Here is a 15,686-nt window from a genome sequence, read left to right on the forward strand (position 1 = left end):
GAAATGATTGTCTGCCGTTGTTTTCCCGGAGGAAGGAATGAGTGACGACATTTACCCAGAACCACCCACGACAATGATTTTTGCCCCATCAGGCACTGGGATCTCAACCCAGAATTCCAAGGGGCGGGGGAGACTGTGGGAACTATGGGATAGCTATGGAATAGCTACCCACAGTGCAACGCTCCGGAAATCGACGCTAGCCTCGGACCATGGACGCACACCACCGAATTAATGTGCTTAGTGTGGCCTCATGCACTCGACTTTATACAATCTGTTTTACAAAACCAGTTTATGTAAATCCGACTAATCTCGTAGCGTAAATGTACCCTTACTCTGTACAGTCACACTCATCTACAACAGGGAAAAGCAGGTACAAAATACTAGCAGTTTGAATTGGCAGTATTTTTGATCGCCAGTATTCTTTAAAATACATTTGTTATATACCTTGTTCATTTAAACATATAAGCAAAACCTACAATACAGAAACTCACCTGCTTAGGATCATAGACCATTAGCCTGTTCTGGTATTGTGCAGTATTTGTTACTCCTCCTACAAGAGATTTTACATGGGTTAAAATAGTTTCATGAGTACCAAAAAGGCCCAAGATCTTAGTAAAGCAAATCAATCACATTTAGGACTATAATTTTTATATACCACAGTATTAAATCTACGACATAATTATATTACTTATTACCAGTTTTACTTTCATACAGTTAGACCTTTTGATGTAGTTAATAACTAGCACAGCTGATCCATGTTGCAGAATACAAGGCAAAACAAAAACAAACAAAACAATTGATCTCTCTCTGTAAAGCTAATACCTTGGGCTAAAACATGGTACAACAATAATATTTGTTTAGTACACTGACCAGTCTTCAAATGTGCTAAGGACTATTATAAAGATCATGGTTCAATTGTTCTCCATGTCCACTGAAAGCAGGACAAGGAGTAATCAGCTTAATCTGCAGCAAGGGAGATTTAGGTTAGATATTAGAACAATCTTTCTAACTATAAGGATAGTTAAATTCTGGAATAGGTTTCCATGGGAGTTTATGGAATCACTGGAGGCTTAGACAAGAATAGGTTTGTTAAACAATCACCTGGCATGGGTGACCCAGGTTTACCTGGTCCTGCCTCAGTGCCGGGGGCTGAACTAGATGCCCTCTCAAGGTCCCTCCCAGCCCTACATTTCTGTGATTCTATATGCTCAACTCCGTTCAAGGCACAAAGATTAATAATTAATAATAATAATAATCCCTAGCATTTATATAGCACTTTTAGTCAATAGATCTCAAAGTGCTTTATGAAAGAGATCAATATCATCCCCATTTTACAGATGGGAAAAACGAGGCACAGAGAGGTAAAATGACTAGACTGTCCCTGCTCCAAAGAGTATGCAATCTAAGAGGCAGTCAAAGAGAAGAGAGGACCTATGGAGGAAACCACAGGAAAGGAGAAAATTTAGGAGTCGGAGGTGGGGATTAGAGCTCTAACCAAACAGGAATGGCACTATGGGCATCATTTTCATTTAGAAACATTGTGCTGAATCTTAGAACAACAATCACTTTCACACATAATTCTGAAAGAAAAACAAAATGCGATTTGTATATATGAAGAGAATATTTTGTTCATGGAAGTAGCTATGAAAATAACTAGCATATGTATGCTGTGGGCTCCTTCAACAATGGTTAAGTCTGAAACACCATTAACCATTGCCAAGAAGCATACCCAAATACTGCATCCTGGCTGCTTAGCTATCATTATAATTTACAAACAAAGATGAAAGGCACCTTCAAAATGCCCAGGATAGTTTATTTGACCCAAATTGATGCTTCACATTAATGATTTGATATATGATCACCCTGTGCTCTCTTAGTTTTAAATGTCTGTCCTCATAGGTCCCGATGCTATAATCTGATCCACACAGGTGAAGCCTTGCACACACTCACATCATTGGAACACCAGGAAGACTAGATTGCAGCATCAGAGCCTTAGGAATTCTTTGTGTCAGTGACAATCCTCAACTGTGCAGAGCATGGAGAAGACAAAGTCATCTCTAAACTGATTTTTGGCTTAGTGGGAGGGTGGGGTAGATCAGCCTTCAGTGCAAGTCACAGCAGTCACAGACTTCCTCTAATTTATGTTGGCTAAACTAGTCCCAAGGGGCCAATCGCGCATTGTGCTTCAGCTCTGCCTCCTCTAGTCCCCAGCCAACCCCTGAAATGACTCTACGGTTGAGATAGTGGCCAGGAGACCTGTCCAGAGAATTCTCCCATGCAGGAGTAATCCTCAATTGCTCTTTGTAGCACTCCGGTGACACAAAGTTATCTTAATGGGGCCCAGGATCTGACCATGTGTCTTCCTATGGGCAGAGCTCACTGTTACCTTTAAAAAAAATCATTTACCAAGATCTGCTTTTGGGCTGCTGATCAGAAAGCTATAATCATATTTCCTCTTGACCTCTAACCTCACCTTCTCTTTAAATTTTTTAAATGTAATACTTAAAAAGGTAATGTCCAAAATAGAGCAATTTCCAGATATTTTGTACATAGATACTTAGAAACTTTGAAACATCTATATTGTCTCCATAATTTGGTTAACCTCAAGATTTCATTGCACTCTGCCGTGATTATTTTTTAATCTCCTGGGTTAATAAATCTTGAAATTCACCTAAGCAAAAGTCAATATTTATTATACCATGTCCTATGGTCTGGAATACAGACCGCAACAATATTACACCTGGTCATGTTAAAAAGCAAGCTACATCCTGCAATGTCAGTAATACAACCAGTTAACAGGAAAAGCCTCCCATTCAATGTCTTGCAGTTCCAGACATTTTTACACATCTAGAAGAAACTAAGGACAAATCTGTTAAAACAAATAGCCCTTTAACTGCTTGGTGATAACACCGATTATTTATATTATAGCCATGTTTTGAGGTGCCAATCCCATTGTGTTAGGCACTGTATATGCATGTAGTAACATGTGGTCCTTGCTCTGAAGAGTTTGCAATCTAAACAGACAAGCCAGACACAAGGTGTTCTTTCAAAATATTTCCACCCTGCTACGATGTTGCTATTTACTGTCACAACCTCCGTAGATTACATATGCAACAATATGCATAGGCAAATTCTGATTATTCCCCTTCCTAACCTCAGGATACATTATGTAGCTCTGTGTTGTTATACATCCTTATATACTGTCAACTGTACATATAGCTACACAATGATCTTTTTTCCTAATCTTTGTTTTGTAATTCAATTTCTTCTGCATATTTCTTTTCTCCTGTACAGTAATATCTAGAAATGAGATGTCAGATTACTATTTTGAAACATAAAAATCAGTTATTGTGCTGATTCCCTCTAAATGTTAAACTACAGGAGGTATATCAGAAACATGATGCTGGGCCTCTTACCAAGTTACTCCTAGGAAAGAAAAGCCTGAAAACTGTTTTGTTTTGTGTAGGGGTTGCTTCCTAGTAAAATAATTCATAAATAATCAAAAAAGCAGCAAAGAATCCTGTGGCACAGGATTCTTTGCTGCTTTTACAGATCCAGACTAACATGGCTACCCCTCTGATACTAAATAATCAAAGAAATTAAAACCATTTCTGTTACCCATAAAAAGCCCCTCATACCAAGTACTGTACACAGCCTACATTTTTTCCTGCAATACTACTCATCAGTGGTGTTTTATCATTACATTCCTTTCACATGCTGCTCTTCACTTTTAGATTAATCTGCCAAAATGAGATGCTAAGGATTTGCATACAGATTTGACTACACAAAAATAGATATGGAATTAATAACAGTCTCTATATGTTTTAATTTCTTCTAGACTGGAGTACCCTTGCCTCCAGCAGTATTCTTGGCTTTGAAAGTCATCAAGCTGATTTGTCTGCTCTTAGGTTATGATGCCACATGCTGCTACACTGTCCCTTGCAATCAAAGTGCTTGCATAGATAGATTCCATGCCTTCCCCTAACAAGTATATTTTATAGATTGGCAGTTTTGATCTCCCCTCCCCAGGGGGATAATCTGCATTTTAACAGCTTTCTTTAGATACATCTGTCATTAAATATGCCATCTTATATCAGCATCAGTTTTCAAAACCAAGTTTCTCCTAACTTTGAAGTGCTATAGTGAAAATTTTAAATTTTCTGCCAAAATTCCAGTTTAACAAGTCTGAAAGTGTCCTCTTGAACTACTGCTTTAAAAATACTCAAGGCAAAAAGGAAGGGGTAGGGAAAGGGATAAAAAGAAAATGTCTCTTAAAAATACACAATAGGGAGAAATAAAAGTTTAAATGGTACCAACAAGGATAGCTGCTTTCCCTCATAAAAAATTGAATTTCTTAAAACTTTTCTGCATTATTCTCCCCAAGATACAGGGATGCACAAGTGATAATATCTCTATAGAGATGCATTTAAAAACAAAATTCATATTAAATTCAAGTGTCAAGCCATAGCAATTATGCTGTAGTAGCTGGCTTATGTGAAAAGAAAGTCTGAGTGTAAATCACTACAAAATTTACAGTTTGGGAAGTCCAGCCAGCATTTCCCAAATATCAGACACTAAATAATAATAGTACATTAAATTCTTTGCACTGTGACAGAAGTGATTTGATTTTGGGACCCAAAGCTTCAGTGAGGAGAGGCCTTCCTCCCTAGGGGCCTCTCCATGACAGCACAATGCCCAGATCTTCCTTCTGAAGGTGATAGAAGGTGAAAGGGTGGGGGTCCAACCAGCATTAATGCCATAAACCTGTCAAGGTCCTTATACTGCACTCATCAATATTGTCTAACTCCTGCGCAGATTTCGAAGTGGAAATCCAAGCCAGGCCTGCCAGAGAAGTGGTGCAATACAGCAGGTACTTCTCAGCTCAATCCACCCAAAAATCCTAACCACACAATTCAGATCTCAGGTGCCCACCTACACAAACAAGTTTCTGGAGAAGGCAAGAGGCTTGCCACAGAACTACTTTCCCTCACTCTTTCACTGACTTAGCCTACATGGGGAAGACACTTCGTTCCCCTGTAGACCATGAAATGATTTGTAAATTGTATTGAATAACTTCATCCTGCAGCCCTTACTCAAGCAAGCCTCATAGAAATGTGTGTGGGTTTTTGTTTTTTTGCCTTAACAAGGCTTGTAAAATCAGATCCCAAGTGCAGAATATTATCTATAATAAATATGTCCTAGGTGCAAAAACCATCACATGACGGGGAATGTAATACAATAAAGTCCCAGAGAAAGTATCACAAACTCATTGTATGTGAATCTGAGTTGTCCGGGAGAGGTGTAAAACCCCATGTTGGCAAAGAGGTCCCATGTGCATTTATTCCAGCAAGTACATGGAATATACAATATTCATAAAATGTACCCCAGGGTACACTCCACTATTTTCAGGAAGAAATCACTCTCTTCTCTTCCAGTTGTGTGCCAGGAACCGTGGCCAATGGGAGCTGTGGGGGTAGCGCCTGCAGTGCGCAGATCCCCCTGGCCCCTCCGCCTAGGAGTCAAACATGCTGGCCGCTTCTGGGAACCACTTGAGGTAAGCACCTCCTGGCCAGAGTCACACTCCAATCCCCTCCTGCACCCAAACTCCCTTCCCCAGCCCTGAGCCCCCCCCCCCCATACCCAAACTCACTCCTGGAGCCTGCACTCCCTCCCACACCCCAACTCCCTGCCCCAGCTCTAAGCTCCCTCCTGTACCCCAAACTCCTCGTCCCTGGCTCCTCCCAAGAGTCCACACCCCTCATTCAGAGCCCTCACCCCTCCCTGCATGCTGAACCCCTTGGCCCCAGCCCAGAGCCCCCTCCTGCACTCCAAACCACTTGGCCCCAGCCCGGAGCCCCTCTCACACTCCAAACCCCTTGGCCCCAGCCCGGAGCCCCTCTCACACTCCAAACCACTTATCCCCGACCCCACGCAAGAGCCCGCACCCACAGAGGCAGCCCCCAACCCCCTGCCCCAACCCAGGGAAAGTGAGTGAGGTTGGGGGACAGCAAGCAATTGAAGGAGGGGGGAGGATGGAATGAACAGGGGGTGGGGCCCAGGAAAAAGGGCAGGGCCTCAGGACAGGGGGTGGGGCAAGATGTTTAGTTTTGTGCGATTAGAAAGTAGGCAACCCTAGCTGCTGCTCATATTTTTCCCTAAAGCAGCAGAAAAAAATTGACCAAGGTTTTGAATAGTAGCAATGAAATCCTGGAAGTCTCTGCTCAGATTTCAATCAGTTGCACCTGGAAAGGCAACGGGCAGCAACAAAGGCACCGAAGTGCCCTGTCTGCAAGACAAGTAAACAGAACTACAATGGTTTGCACTCTTGTTCATGTTTGAAAGATTCTATTGGCAATCATAGGGTCTAGATACATAAGCATCACTAATGTTTATTTTAATGTAATTTTTAAGAAAAGCTTATGCTAGCCAAAATTTTCAAATTTAGGCCCATATATTTAAAGGTGACTCCCATGGGAGTTAGGCACCTAAATATCCTGGAGATCTGGGCTTTTGTGCCTGAAGTTATGTATGGAGTTAGATACCCAGGCAACTAAATAGAAATGGCCTGATTTCCACAGATGCTGAACACCCACAACTCCCATAGAAGTGAACAGGAGAAGCGGCTACTTAGCATCTCTGAAAACCAGACAACTTACTTAATCACCTAGTTTTAGGCACCTACATTTGAAGTTTTTGGCCATTCTGCAGTAGCTGATTGCACTTGCTCTGAAAGCTTGCTACTGACTATTGGAAAGTAGATTTTTCAAACAGTGAGTACTAATATTTTGGAATAGCAAAATATGTTCTCTGCATTATCCTCCCACTCCTTCTGCATCTACGCAGCGAGCACTATTATCTGGCCCTGAGAGATTAATTAATGATAGAAAACTGACTAAAGTTATGGATAGTATCTATACGCTACCTTTAAAAATACTAATATTTTCAATGTACATGTCCCACTTACCTTGCCTGTCCATAACACAGATCAATACAATACTAAATGGATTTGTATCATATGCTTTAGTAATTCATAATAAAATGTCATAATCTAGCAAATCTCAAAGATAGAAATTAGATATAAAAGAGAAGACCTATCTAGTTCATCCTACTGCCAGTACCTTGCTCCTTACTGTACCATCCATTTTGCAGCAGAAACTCTACCGATACCAATATCAAATTCAGATGGCGTGATCTGATCCCGTATATTTTCTGTTGCTCTGTCCAATTTTCAATTACTCAAGCAATGAGGCATCCACCAGATTTCTTGGAAGGCTATTCTACAGTCTGATTAATGTATTTTACACATATATTTAAACACTCTACTACATTGGTACATTAAATAAATAAGGATTTTATTGAAAGATATAAATACATATTTAATCCAGTCTATTGGGCACATTAACTGTCTTCAAAATGCTTCAGCGTAATTATCTATTTTCCTTTTGTATATCCTGATGGCTTAAACATTGCTTTTAACTGCTCCAATGTTCAGCTAAATTCTGAATTGGATATTCACTGTTGTATGCAACGGGTAAGGTACACCTTCAAATGGGTCTAGCTCTATTTCTACACAAGCCTGGGTACACGTATTCTCCCACTAAACCTAGTGTGGCCAGTTTTGGAAGCCAACAGAAACAAACTGTGGGGAGAAATGTCTAAGGGCGGAGAGGGAGCATGTCATACCTGCCTATACTGATACTATGTCTGGAACCGCACCAGGGCTTAATACATATAAATCACAATTGGCAGACAGAGGTCAGGTAGTTTGTAACTTACAACAGTAAGATGTTGCACTATTAAGCGCTGCACACTGTTCTTTCATGATCTCTGACATCCTATGATGCCTCTATCTCCAGACCCTTTATATATGATGTTCATGAGTATCTATGTACATATACTGGTCACCTGCTATAACTGCTTCCCATGTTTTTTCTTTCTTTCTTAATGCAGGATGGGGGCCTTTGACATTATGGTCTATGTAGGCAGACTGCTGCACCCACACAGTTGACCTCATTGACTTGCCCAAGAGGGTTAAACTGCAGGATTGAGACATAAATACATAACATAATGCTGCATTCACAGAGCACCTTCTCTCCAGATCTCAGAGCACTCTATAATACATACACTTCTAGGGTGAAGGATGGCAATAAATGGATGCCTTATGTGAAAACTGGAACAGCTTATTCTTGACTTCCCTGAATATTACACAGTTTATAACCTTCCATGACCTATTTCTTAATAAATAGCAATATTTTTCAGAAAGCCTATGTAAACACGCTTAAATTTGCAAAGTAACTAATGTCAGGAAAATCAATATGGAAGTTGATTACACTTCGTCCTTAACTCACACCACTGTGAATGGATAAAATAATGTATATTGGACCAAGTTAAGAATGGTGTGCTAGTTTGAAAATTGAAATGTTTCACTTTCATCAGTTTGGATCATAAAATTGAGATTCATAGATTCCCAGGCAAGCAGGGACCACTGTGATCTAGTCTGACCTCCTCTATAACACAGGGCATAGAACTTCCCCAAAATAATTCCTAGAGCAGATCTTTCAGAAAAACATCCAATCTTGATTTTAAAATTGTGAATGATGGAGAATTCACCACAACCTTTGGGAAATTGTTCCAGTAGGTAATTGCTCTCACTGTTAAAAGTTTACACCTTATCTCCAGTCTGAATTTGGCTAGCTTCAACTTCCAACCATCAGATCATGTTACACCTTTCTCTGCTAGACTGAAGAGCCCATTATTAAATATCTGTTTCCCATGTAGGTACTTTTAGACTGTATTCAACTCACCCCTTTTCTTTGTTAAGCTAAATAGGCTGAGCTTCTTGAGTCTGTCACTACAAGGCAGTCATGGATCTTCTCTGAACCCTCCCCAGTTTTCAACATCCTTCTTGAATTATGGGCACCCAAACTGGACACAGTATTCCAGCACTGGGCAAATCAGTGCCAAAGACAGGGGTAAAATAACCTCTTTACTCCTATGCAAGATTTCCCTGTTTATGCATAGAAAGATTGCATTAGCTGTTTTGGCCACAGCATCGCACTGGGAACTCATGTTCAATAGATTATACACCACAACCCTTAAATCTTTTTCAGTCACAGCTCCCCAGTATAGTATCCCCCATCCTGTAAATATGTTCCATATTGTTTGTTCCTATATGTATACATTTGCCTGTATTAAAACACACATAGTTTGCTTTTGCCCAGCTTACCAAGCAATCTACATTACTCTGTTTCAATGATCTGTCCTCTTCATTATTTACCACTCCCCCAAATTTGGTGTCATTTGCAAACTTTAATCGATTATTTTACGTTTTCTACCAGATGGTTGATAAAAATGTTAAATAGCATAGGGCCAAGAACAGATCCCTGTGAGATCCTGCTGGAAACACACCCGCTTGATGGTGACTCCTGATATCTATTTAATGTGCGCCATATTACCTTTATATTGTTCTAGTTTTTTTTTTGTTTTTTTTAAATCAAAATGTTATGCAATACCAATTCAAACACCTTATGGATGACGAAGTATATTTTACATCAACATTACCGCCTTTATCAACCAAACTTGTAACTCGTCAAAAAAAAATAATATCAAAGTAGTTGGACAGGCTCTATGTTCCATAAACTCATGTTGCTAGGAATTAATTATATTAATCTCCTTTGATTCTTTATTAATCTAGTCCTGTAGAAGCAGCTCCATTATCTTGCCTGGGATCAGTGTCAGACTGACACGCCTATAATTATCCAGGTTATCCTGTTTACTGACACTTGATCACAGCATGGATACAGAGGTTGGTTTTTTTTGTTTTTTTGTTTTTTTTAAGTGAATATGCAGCATTTTTAATCTTGTATCTGTCAGCAAATAGATTCTCATTTTGATTACTGTGATTTATAAATCGTGACTGGAGGTACCACATATGGTATGCAACTTTGAAGCAGGACATATTTAATAAAGAAAAAAGTACTGTATGAGCATTCTGGTGGCACCTTAAAGACTAACAGATTTATACTCCTCATTGTTTGTGTGGATACAGACTAACATGGCTACTCTTCTGATACTTGTATGAGCATTCTACTGCTTCTCTCATTATCCAGTGGTTTTATGTATCCACATTAAATTATTCTAAAACAGTGACACTCAGATTTCAGTGGTTCAGGTGCCAAATTAGCAATCAACATCACCCAAAAGAGACACCGTAGTGTGAATTCATTGTTTCATTTATTCATATTATATAGTATATACATTATTCTCAGAACAAAATGACTGACCAAATATCATTATTTTATCAACTACAATTGGTTAATAACGTAGTAAAAATACCCGATTGGTTAATAATTCAGGCACACAGTGTTTTAATATCATGTGCTGCAAAGAGCCACAGGAAACACAGTAAAGAGCCTCTTGCAGCTTGGGAGGGTCAGTTTGAGTATCACTGTTCTAAAATAAAGGCTCAGTCCGACCTTTCCAGACATGTAAACCAAAGTAAACTTATTGGTTTAATTCATGACAATAATTTGGTATTTGATTAGTACCTCAAATTGTGTGAAACGTTTTCTACCTGATATCCAAAGAAGTCCATCCACCACAGATCCTGCATGACATGAAAGGGATCTGTCAAAGGACTGAACAAAGGCCCACTTGTTCTTCTTGGGACAATACCGCTCGACTGTAGGCAAAACTTGACGCAGTTCATTCCGTCCCCCTACTGCATAGAGGTTCTCATCCACAGCTCCCAATACAAAATGTTCCCGGCAGTTCTTCATTGGAGCTAACTCAGCCCAAGAGTTACTACGGGGGTCATACCGACAGGCAGTCCTTACTGCACAAGTGCGACCTGTGACATGTTCACCCTCTCCACCAGCTACAAAGAGAAAGTCTCCCATGACAGCTACACAGTGGTGACTTCTCCCAACAGGCATGGGAGCCAATTCACTCCAGTTTGCAATCCCTGCTATATGAACATTCTCCTGATCTACTGGATTGAAGTACCGGAGTTCTTTTACTTTACAGATCTCACGTTTTTTCCCACCGATAATGTAAAGAGTGTCCGACTGGAAGCGAGGTTTCGTCTGTCTGGTCTGCCAAACTGGCTGTGCATAGATGCTCTGGTGGTATGTCAAGGCCTCATTAATAAGTGCTGTTGCCGTTTCACTAGCTTGGACAAGAGGATGAGAAAGGGCTACAGTATGTAGTGTATCCACATCCATAAGGCCAAAGCGGACATACTGGAGAAGTTCATCCATGTACTGATAGCGACAGTTGTGTTCCAACCACCTCACAGCTAGCTAAAAAGTAGGGAAAAAAACACAAACACAGAAAGTAATTATCTATATTAATGTCATGATGGAGTTTTTCTAACACAGTGTTCACATTCCAAAAGGAACTATACATTTGAATTATTACACTCATAGAGCAATGTATGAGTACATAGATATCAATATATGAGATGCATTCTCAAATTTCATCTGCTATTTACATGAAAAGAAAATGATTATCTACTGTATTAATATATGATCATCATACTGCTATGTAGTAAATAACCTGTTCTCCCTCTACAACATCAGGGGGTTGCTACACAAAATTAACAAGAAATGTTAGCAGTTAGCAATGCTTTAGGAGCTCATAAGGGACAAGTAATCTCTGTCAACATCGGAATCAAGCTCCTGGAGAAATATAATAAACAGAAACTATTTGACCATTGAAAACCACAGGATACACTTGATGGGGGGAAAAATCTGGAAGATTACAGTATGGTGATTTAAGAAAAGGCTTTTCCCCCTCCTCACCCCCCTTCATTCCTGTTTATAACAAAATACTGGAGGAAAAAAAATTAGGTAAGTATACCATGCATCAAGTTTCTTCCTTTCTGATTTTTTAAACCATAATATTAATGTGTATACACCCACACACAATGCTCAGAGGACAAAATTCAGATTAGTCAGGGTAACAACAATGCCTTTCAGCCTCAGGTATTCTTTACCTTAAAAAATAAAATTGCCAATCCCCCACCCCTTTGCCTGCTCAAATAAAAAACAAATGTTTTATTGAAAAAAATAGGTAGGCATGTTAGTCTGGGATAATGAACTGGAGTTTAAGTTAAGAGAATAAACAAAGCTAGAAAACTAAAACTTCCTCTTATTAAAAATTAATGTTAATGCTTTAACCCCTTCACTACTGAATTCTCTAATAGCTGCGGAATGCGGTGGTATTTGTCATTCTAGTGCCACAATGAAGCAGAACAGCAAAAATGGACTGCAGCATGTCAGTGATGTACAGGTCCTGGGTGGTTCCAATGTGCATATAACATAGCTTGTCGAATAGTCAAGCAGCTAAATTAAAATAAATGTAAAACTGCTCATGATCTGAAATCCCCAACTGGCCAGTATACTAAAGTAACGTCCTCTTCTGCTTAGCTGCCATAACTTGAGCTTAATAGATTGGCATCTTCAACAGAAGGTTAAGGGTTAATGTCTCTTTTACCTGTAAAGGGTTAAGCAGCTCAGTGAACCTGGCTGACACCTGACCAGAGGACCAAATGGAGGGACAAGATACTTTCAAATCTTGGTGGAGGGAAGTCTTTGTTTGTGCTTTTTGTTTTGTTCGTTGTTCGCTCTTGGGAAAAAGAGGGACGAGACGTACAACCAGATTCTCCAAATCTTTCTGAATCAGTCTTTCATGTTTCAAACTTGTAAGTAGCCAGGCAAGGCGGATTAGTCTTATGTTTGTTTTCTTTCAACTTGTGAATGCTTTTCCTTTTGCTGGAAGGATTTTTACCTCTGTTTGCTGTAACTTTGAATCTCAGGCTGGGGGGGTGGAGGGAGAGTCCCTCTAGGCTATATGAATCTGAGAACCCTGTAAGCATTTTCCATCCTGATTTTACAGAGATAATTTTTACTTTTTCTTTCTTTAATTAAAAAGCTTTCTTTTTTAAGAACCTGATTGATTTTTTTCCTTGTTTTAAGACCCAAGGGGATTGGGTCTGAACTCACCAGGGATTGGTGGGGGGAAAGAAGGGAGGGGGAAGGGTAATTCCTCTTTGTTTTAAGATCTAAGGAGTTTGGATCAGTGTAGCCTCTCAGGGTAACCCAGGGAGGGGAAAGTCTGGGGGGAAAAAGAAGGGGAAGGCTAATTTCTCTCTGTGTTCAGATCCAAGGGGTTTGGGTCTTGGGTTCCCCAGGGAAGGTTTTGGAGGGCCAGGAAGTGTGCCAAACACTATATTTTTGGCTGGTGGTAGCGTTATCAGATCTAAGCTAGGAATTAAGCTTAGAAGGGTCCATGCAGGTCCCCACTTTTTGGACACTAAAGTTCAAAGTGGGGGAAAATCCTTGACAAACGTCCTCTTCTGTTTAGCTGCCATAACTTGAGTTTAAAAGTTGTTTCCATTAGTTTCTAGTTGTATAAGGAACCCAGCTCTCAGCTCTACTTTAGGTAACAGTGATGTCACCAACTGTAGAAACAGAGAGATCTCTTATACCTGGTCTAGGGTAGGCAAAAAGCCCTTATAGTTCACATTCAAAATGTATTTCTTTGTAATCTGTAATCTAATGTCTGTTAATTATTTAGAATCTCATCCTATTTCTCCCTTTAGATTTTTTCCGTGGCATGCCACGTGTTTGTGCGCACGCACACCCACACTCTGTGACTGTGACCATGGTATCTGGATATTTGAAGAGTTATTGAGCTGCAGCACAAGGAACTGAAATCTCCATTATGAGGCACTCAGCCTGCTGCATGAACTATGGCAAAAGCACTTCATTTAAAAGCGGCTTCTGTGGTACCTACAGTGAAAATATACATGATTTTGTGGGGCAGTATAAAGGCTTTGTTGGAATTGTGTACTGTCCACTGAAAATGTAAATATTTCTCTAAAAATGTGTGAAATCCTATTAATATGTACACTGCACATACAGCATACATGACAGGATTTAATGTCCGATTTGCCTATGCCCAGCTCCCCCACCTCAGCTTGTGCTGAGCACAGCATGGCCAATACAGTGATCCAAGGCCTACATTTGCAACTAGCATATATTAATATTATGATCCCTCGCTGGGCCTTTTCCAGGTAGCTAAGTAAGTATGCAGCAAGGCGGCCAAATGCTGTAGACTTGTTTGTTTTCATTCCCTTGTCTTGCCACTGGTAATGATGACGGCTATGTTAATTTCAGTGTCTTGGAAAATGATATTTGCATAAGCTTGTTTTTATAAAAGCCACAAAATTCACTAAATATGCCATTCACCGTATACATTCACAGCACATGCAATGCCCTCCCTGTAATAGTGAAAATTGCTGAAGAGCAGAGTGCCTGGTTTTACAAGGCTATCACAGAGCTGGCTTTAGGATGTGCAGTACCTGGTTGCAACAAAGGTAGGTCCCAAGGTTTAATGCCTCAAAGACTTAGCCTCAGGGCTAAAGCACTCTGGTTTCCCTCCACAAGTCCAACTGAGACAGACTCCTGGTCACAGACTTTCACCCTCTTCGGAGATCAGTGCACCTCAGCAAGTATTTGCAGTGACATCAGGCAGCCTTTCCAACACAGAGTAAGCTTTATTAGTCTACTGGAATACAGCACCGGGAAGTCCTTAGGTTAGCAGTGCACAGAAAGGGAAAAGTCCAGACATAGTCCATCCTGGTCAATGCCAGGGCTTCACCCAGTCAAGCTGCTGTGGAATCCACCTTAGCTGTCCCTCTCTGTCTCTCTGTCACCTCCAGGTGAGAGCTGTGTGTGACTCTGTGAGCTCAGCTCTTAACAAAGACACCAGACACCTTTCCCCTTTGTTCTCCAGTTTCTGGCCTTTGCTCAGGTTCCTTGATGAGAGTGGGGGAAAATCTTCTCTTGACCACTGGCCTCTAGATGTTAATGTCCCAGCCATTCGCTTTCCACTGTCTCATCAAATCCTTCCAGCCCTGAACGACCCATTCATATCACTGCAGACAATTATGTGACAGTTTTAGATCAGAACCAGGCCTCAGATGTTGAAAACAAAACAGGACATTAAAAATAAATGTCAATAGATTTTTTCAGTTCAGTCTATAACATATAGTGTGGAAAGAAAAAAGAAGCAGAGATTTTTTTCACACTGATTTTTTTCTGAACAACCTCTCTACATCTCACTGTCTTTTGGAACAGACAAGCCAAAAGAAAGTCATAATTACCATAAGCACTTGGGACACTGTTTTAGACCTATTGATATTGATGAGACAAAATGAGTAATGAAAACAATGCACTCTTTATAGAAAGAGAACTCACTAACATTCATCATCTATTTATGATCGGTGTCAAAATAATGGAATTTGGGGTTTATAACTTTAGTGCTTTATCTGGTTGGTTGTTTTCCAACCAACAAGCCTGCATTTCTATGGGCACCTACTATAGTGAAAATGGGTGTGTTGGCTGTAAAATATTCCTCCAGAACAAAATTTGCAAGTGTGATCTGGTCTCTAATTGGAGTTAAGGTAATTCAAGGGTTCTTAACCTTTTCCTTACTCCTTTCTTCCATGAAACTGCTTTCCCATCTGGCTGGGACCCTCTCCCTTGTAGAAATATGGAAAGGGCATTGTAACTGTGACCTCGACACCTAGGGGGCTTGCAAGCCCAAGAACGAGCACCAATGAACCAACTGTTTATTAGGGGTCTGATCCAATGCCCACAGAAGAAAATGGAAGGACTCTT

At 40.2% G+C, this 15,686-nt stretch overlaps 1 protein-coding gene across 10 annotated transcripts in view; it reads right to left on the reverse strand.

The window, feature by feature from the left end:
• The window catches only part of KLHL32 (kelch like family member 32), a 223,092-nt gene that overhangs the window by 27,140 nt on the left and 180,266 nt on the right, over positions 1–15,686 (reverse strand). For 4 of the 10 annotated variants that reach the window (XM_050949281.1, XM_050949275.1, XM_050949276.1 and 1 more), the window contains 2 exons: positions 10,574–11,300; positions 492–550 (listed from right to left, as the gene is read on the reverse strand). In XM_050949281.1, the coding sequence (XP_050805238.1) occupies positions 492–550; positions 10,574–11,300 (786 nt within the window). Of the gene's footprint in view, positions 1–491; positions 551–10,547; positions 11,301–15,686 lie in introns of those variants that run through there. The other 6 variants (XR_007773856.1, XM_050949280.1, XR_007773855.1 and 3 more) reach the window with 5 other exon arrangements.

This window comes from Gopherus flavomarginatus, chromosome 4 (genome assembly GCF_025201925.1).
Source record: "Gopherus flavomarginatus isolate rGopFla2 chromosome 4, rGopFla2.mat.asm, whole genome shotgun sequence".
Classification (NCBI taxonomy): domain Eukaryota; kingdom Metazoa; phylum Chordata; order Testudines; family Testudinidae; genus Gopherus; species Gopherus flavomarginatus.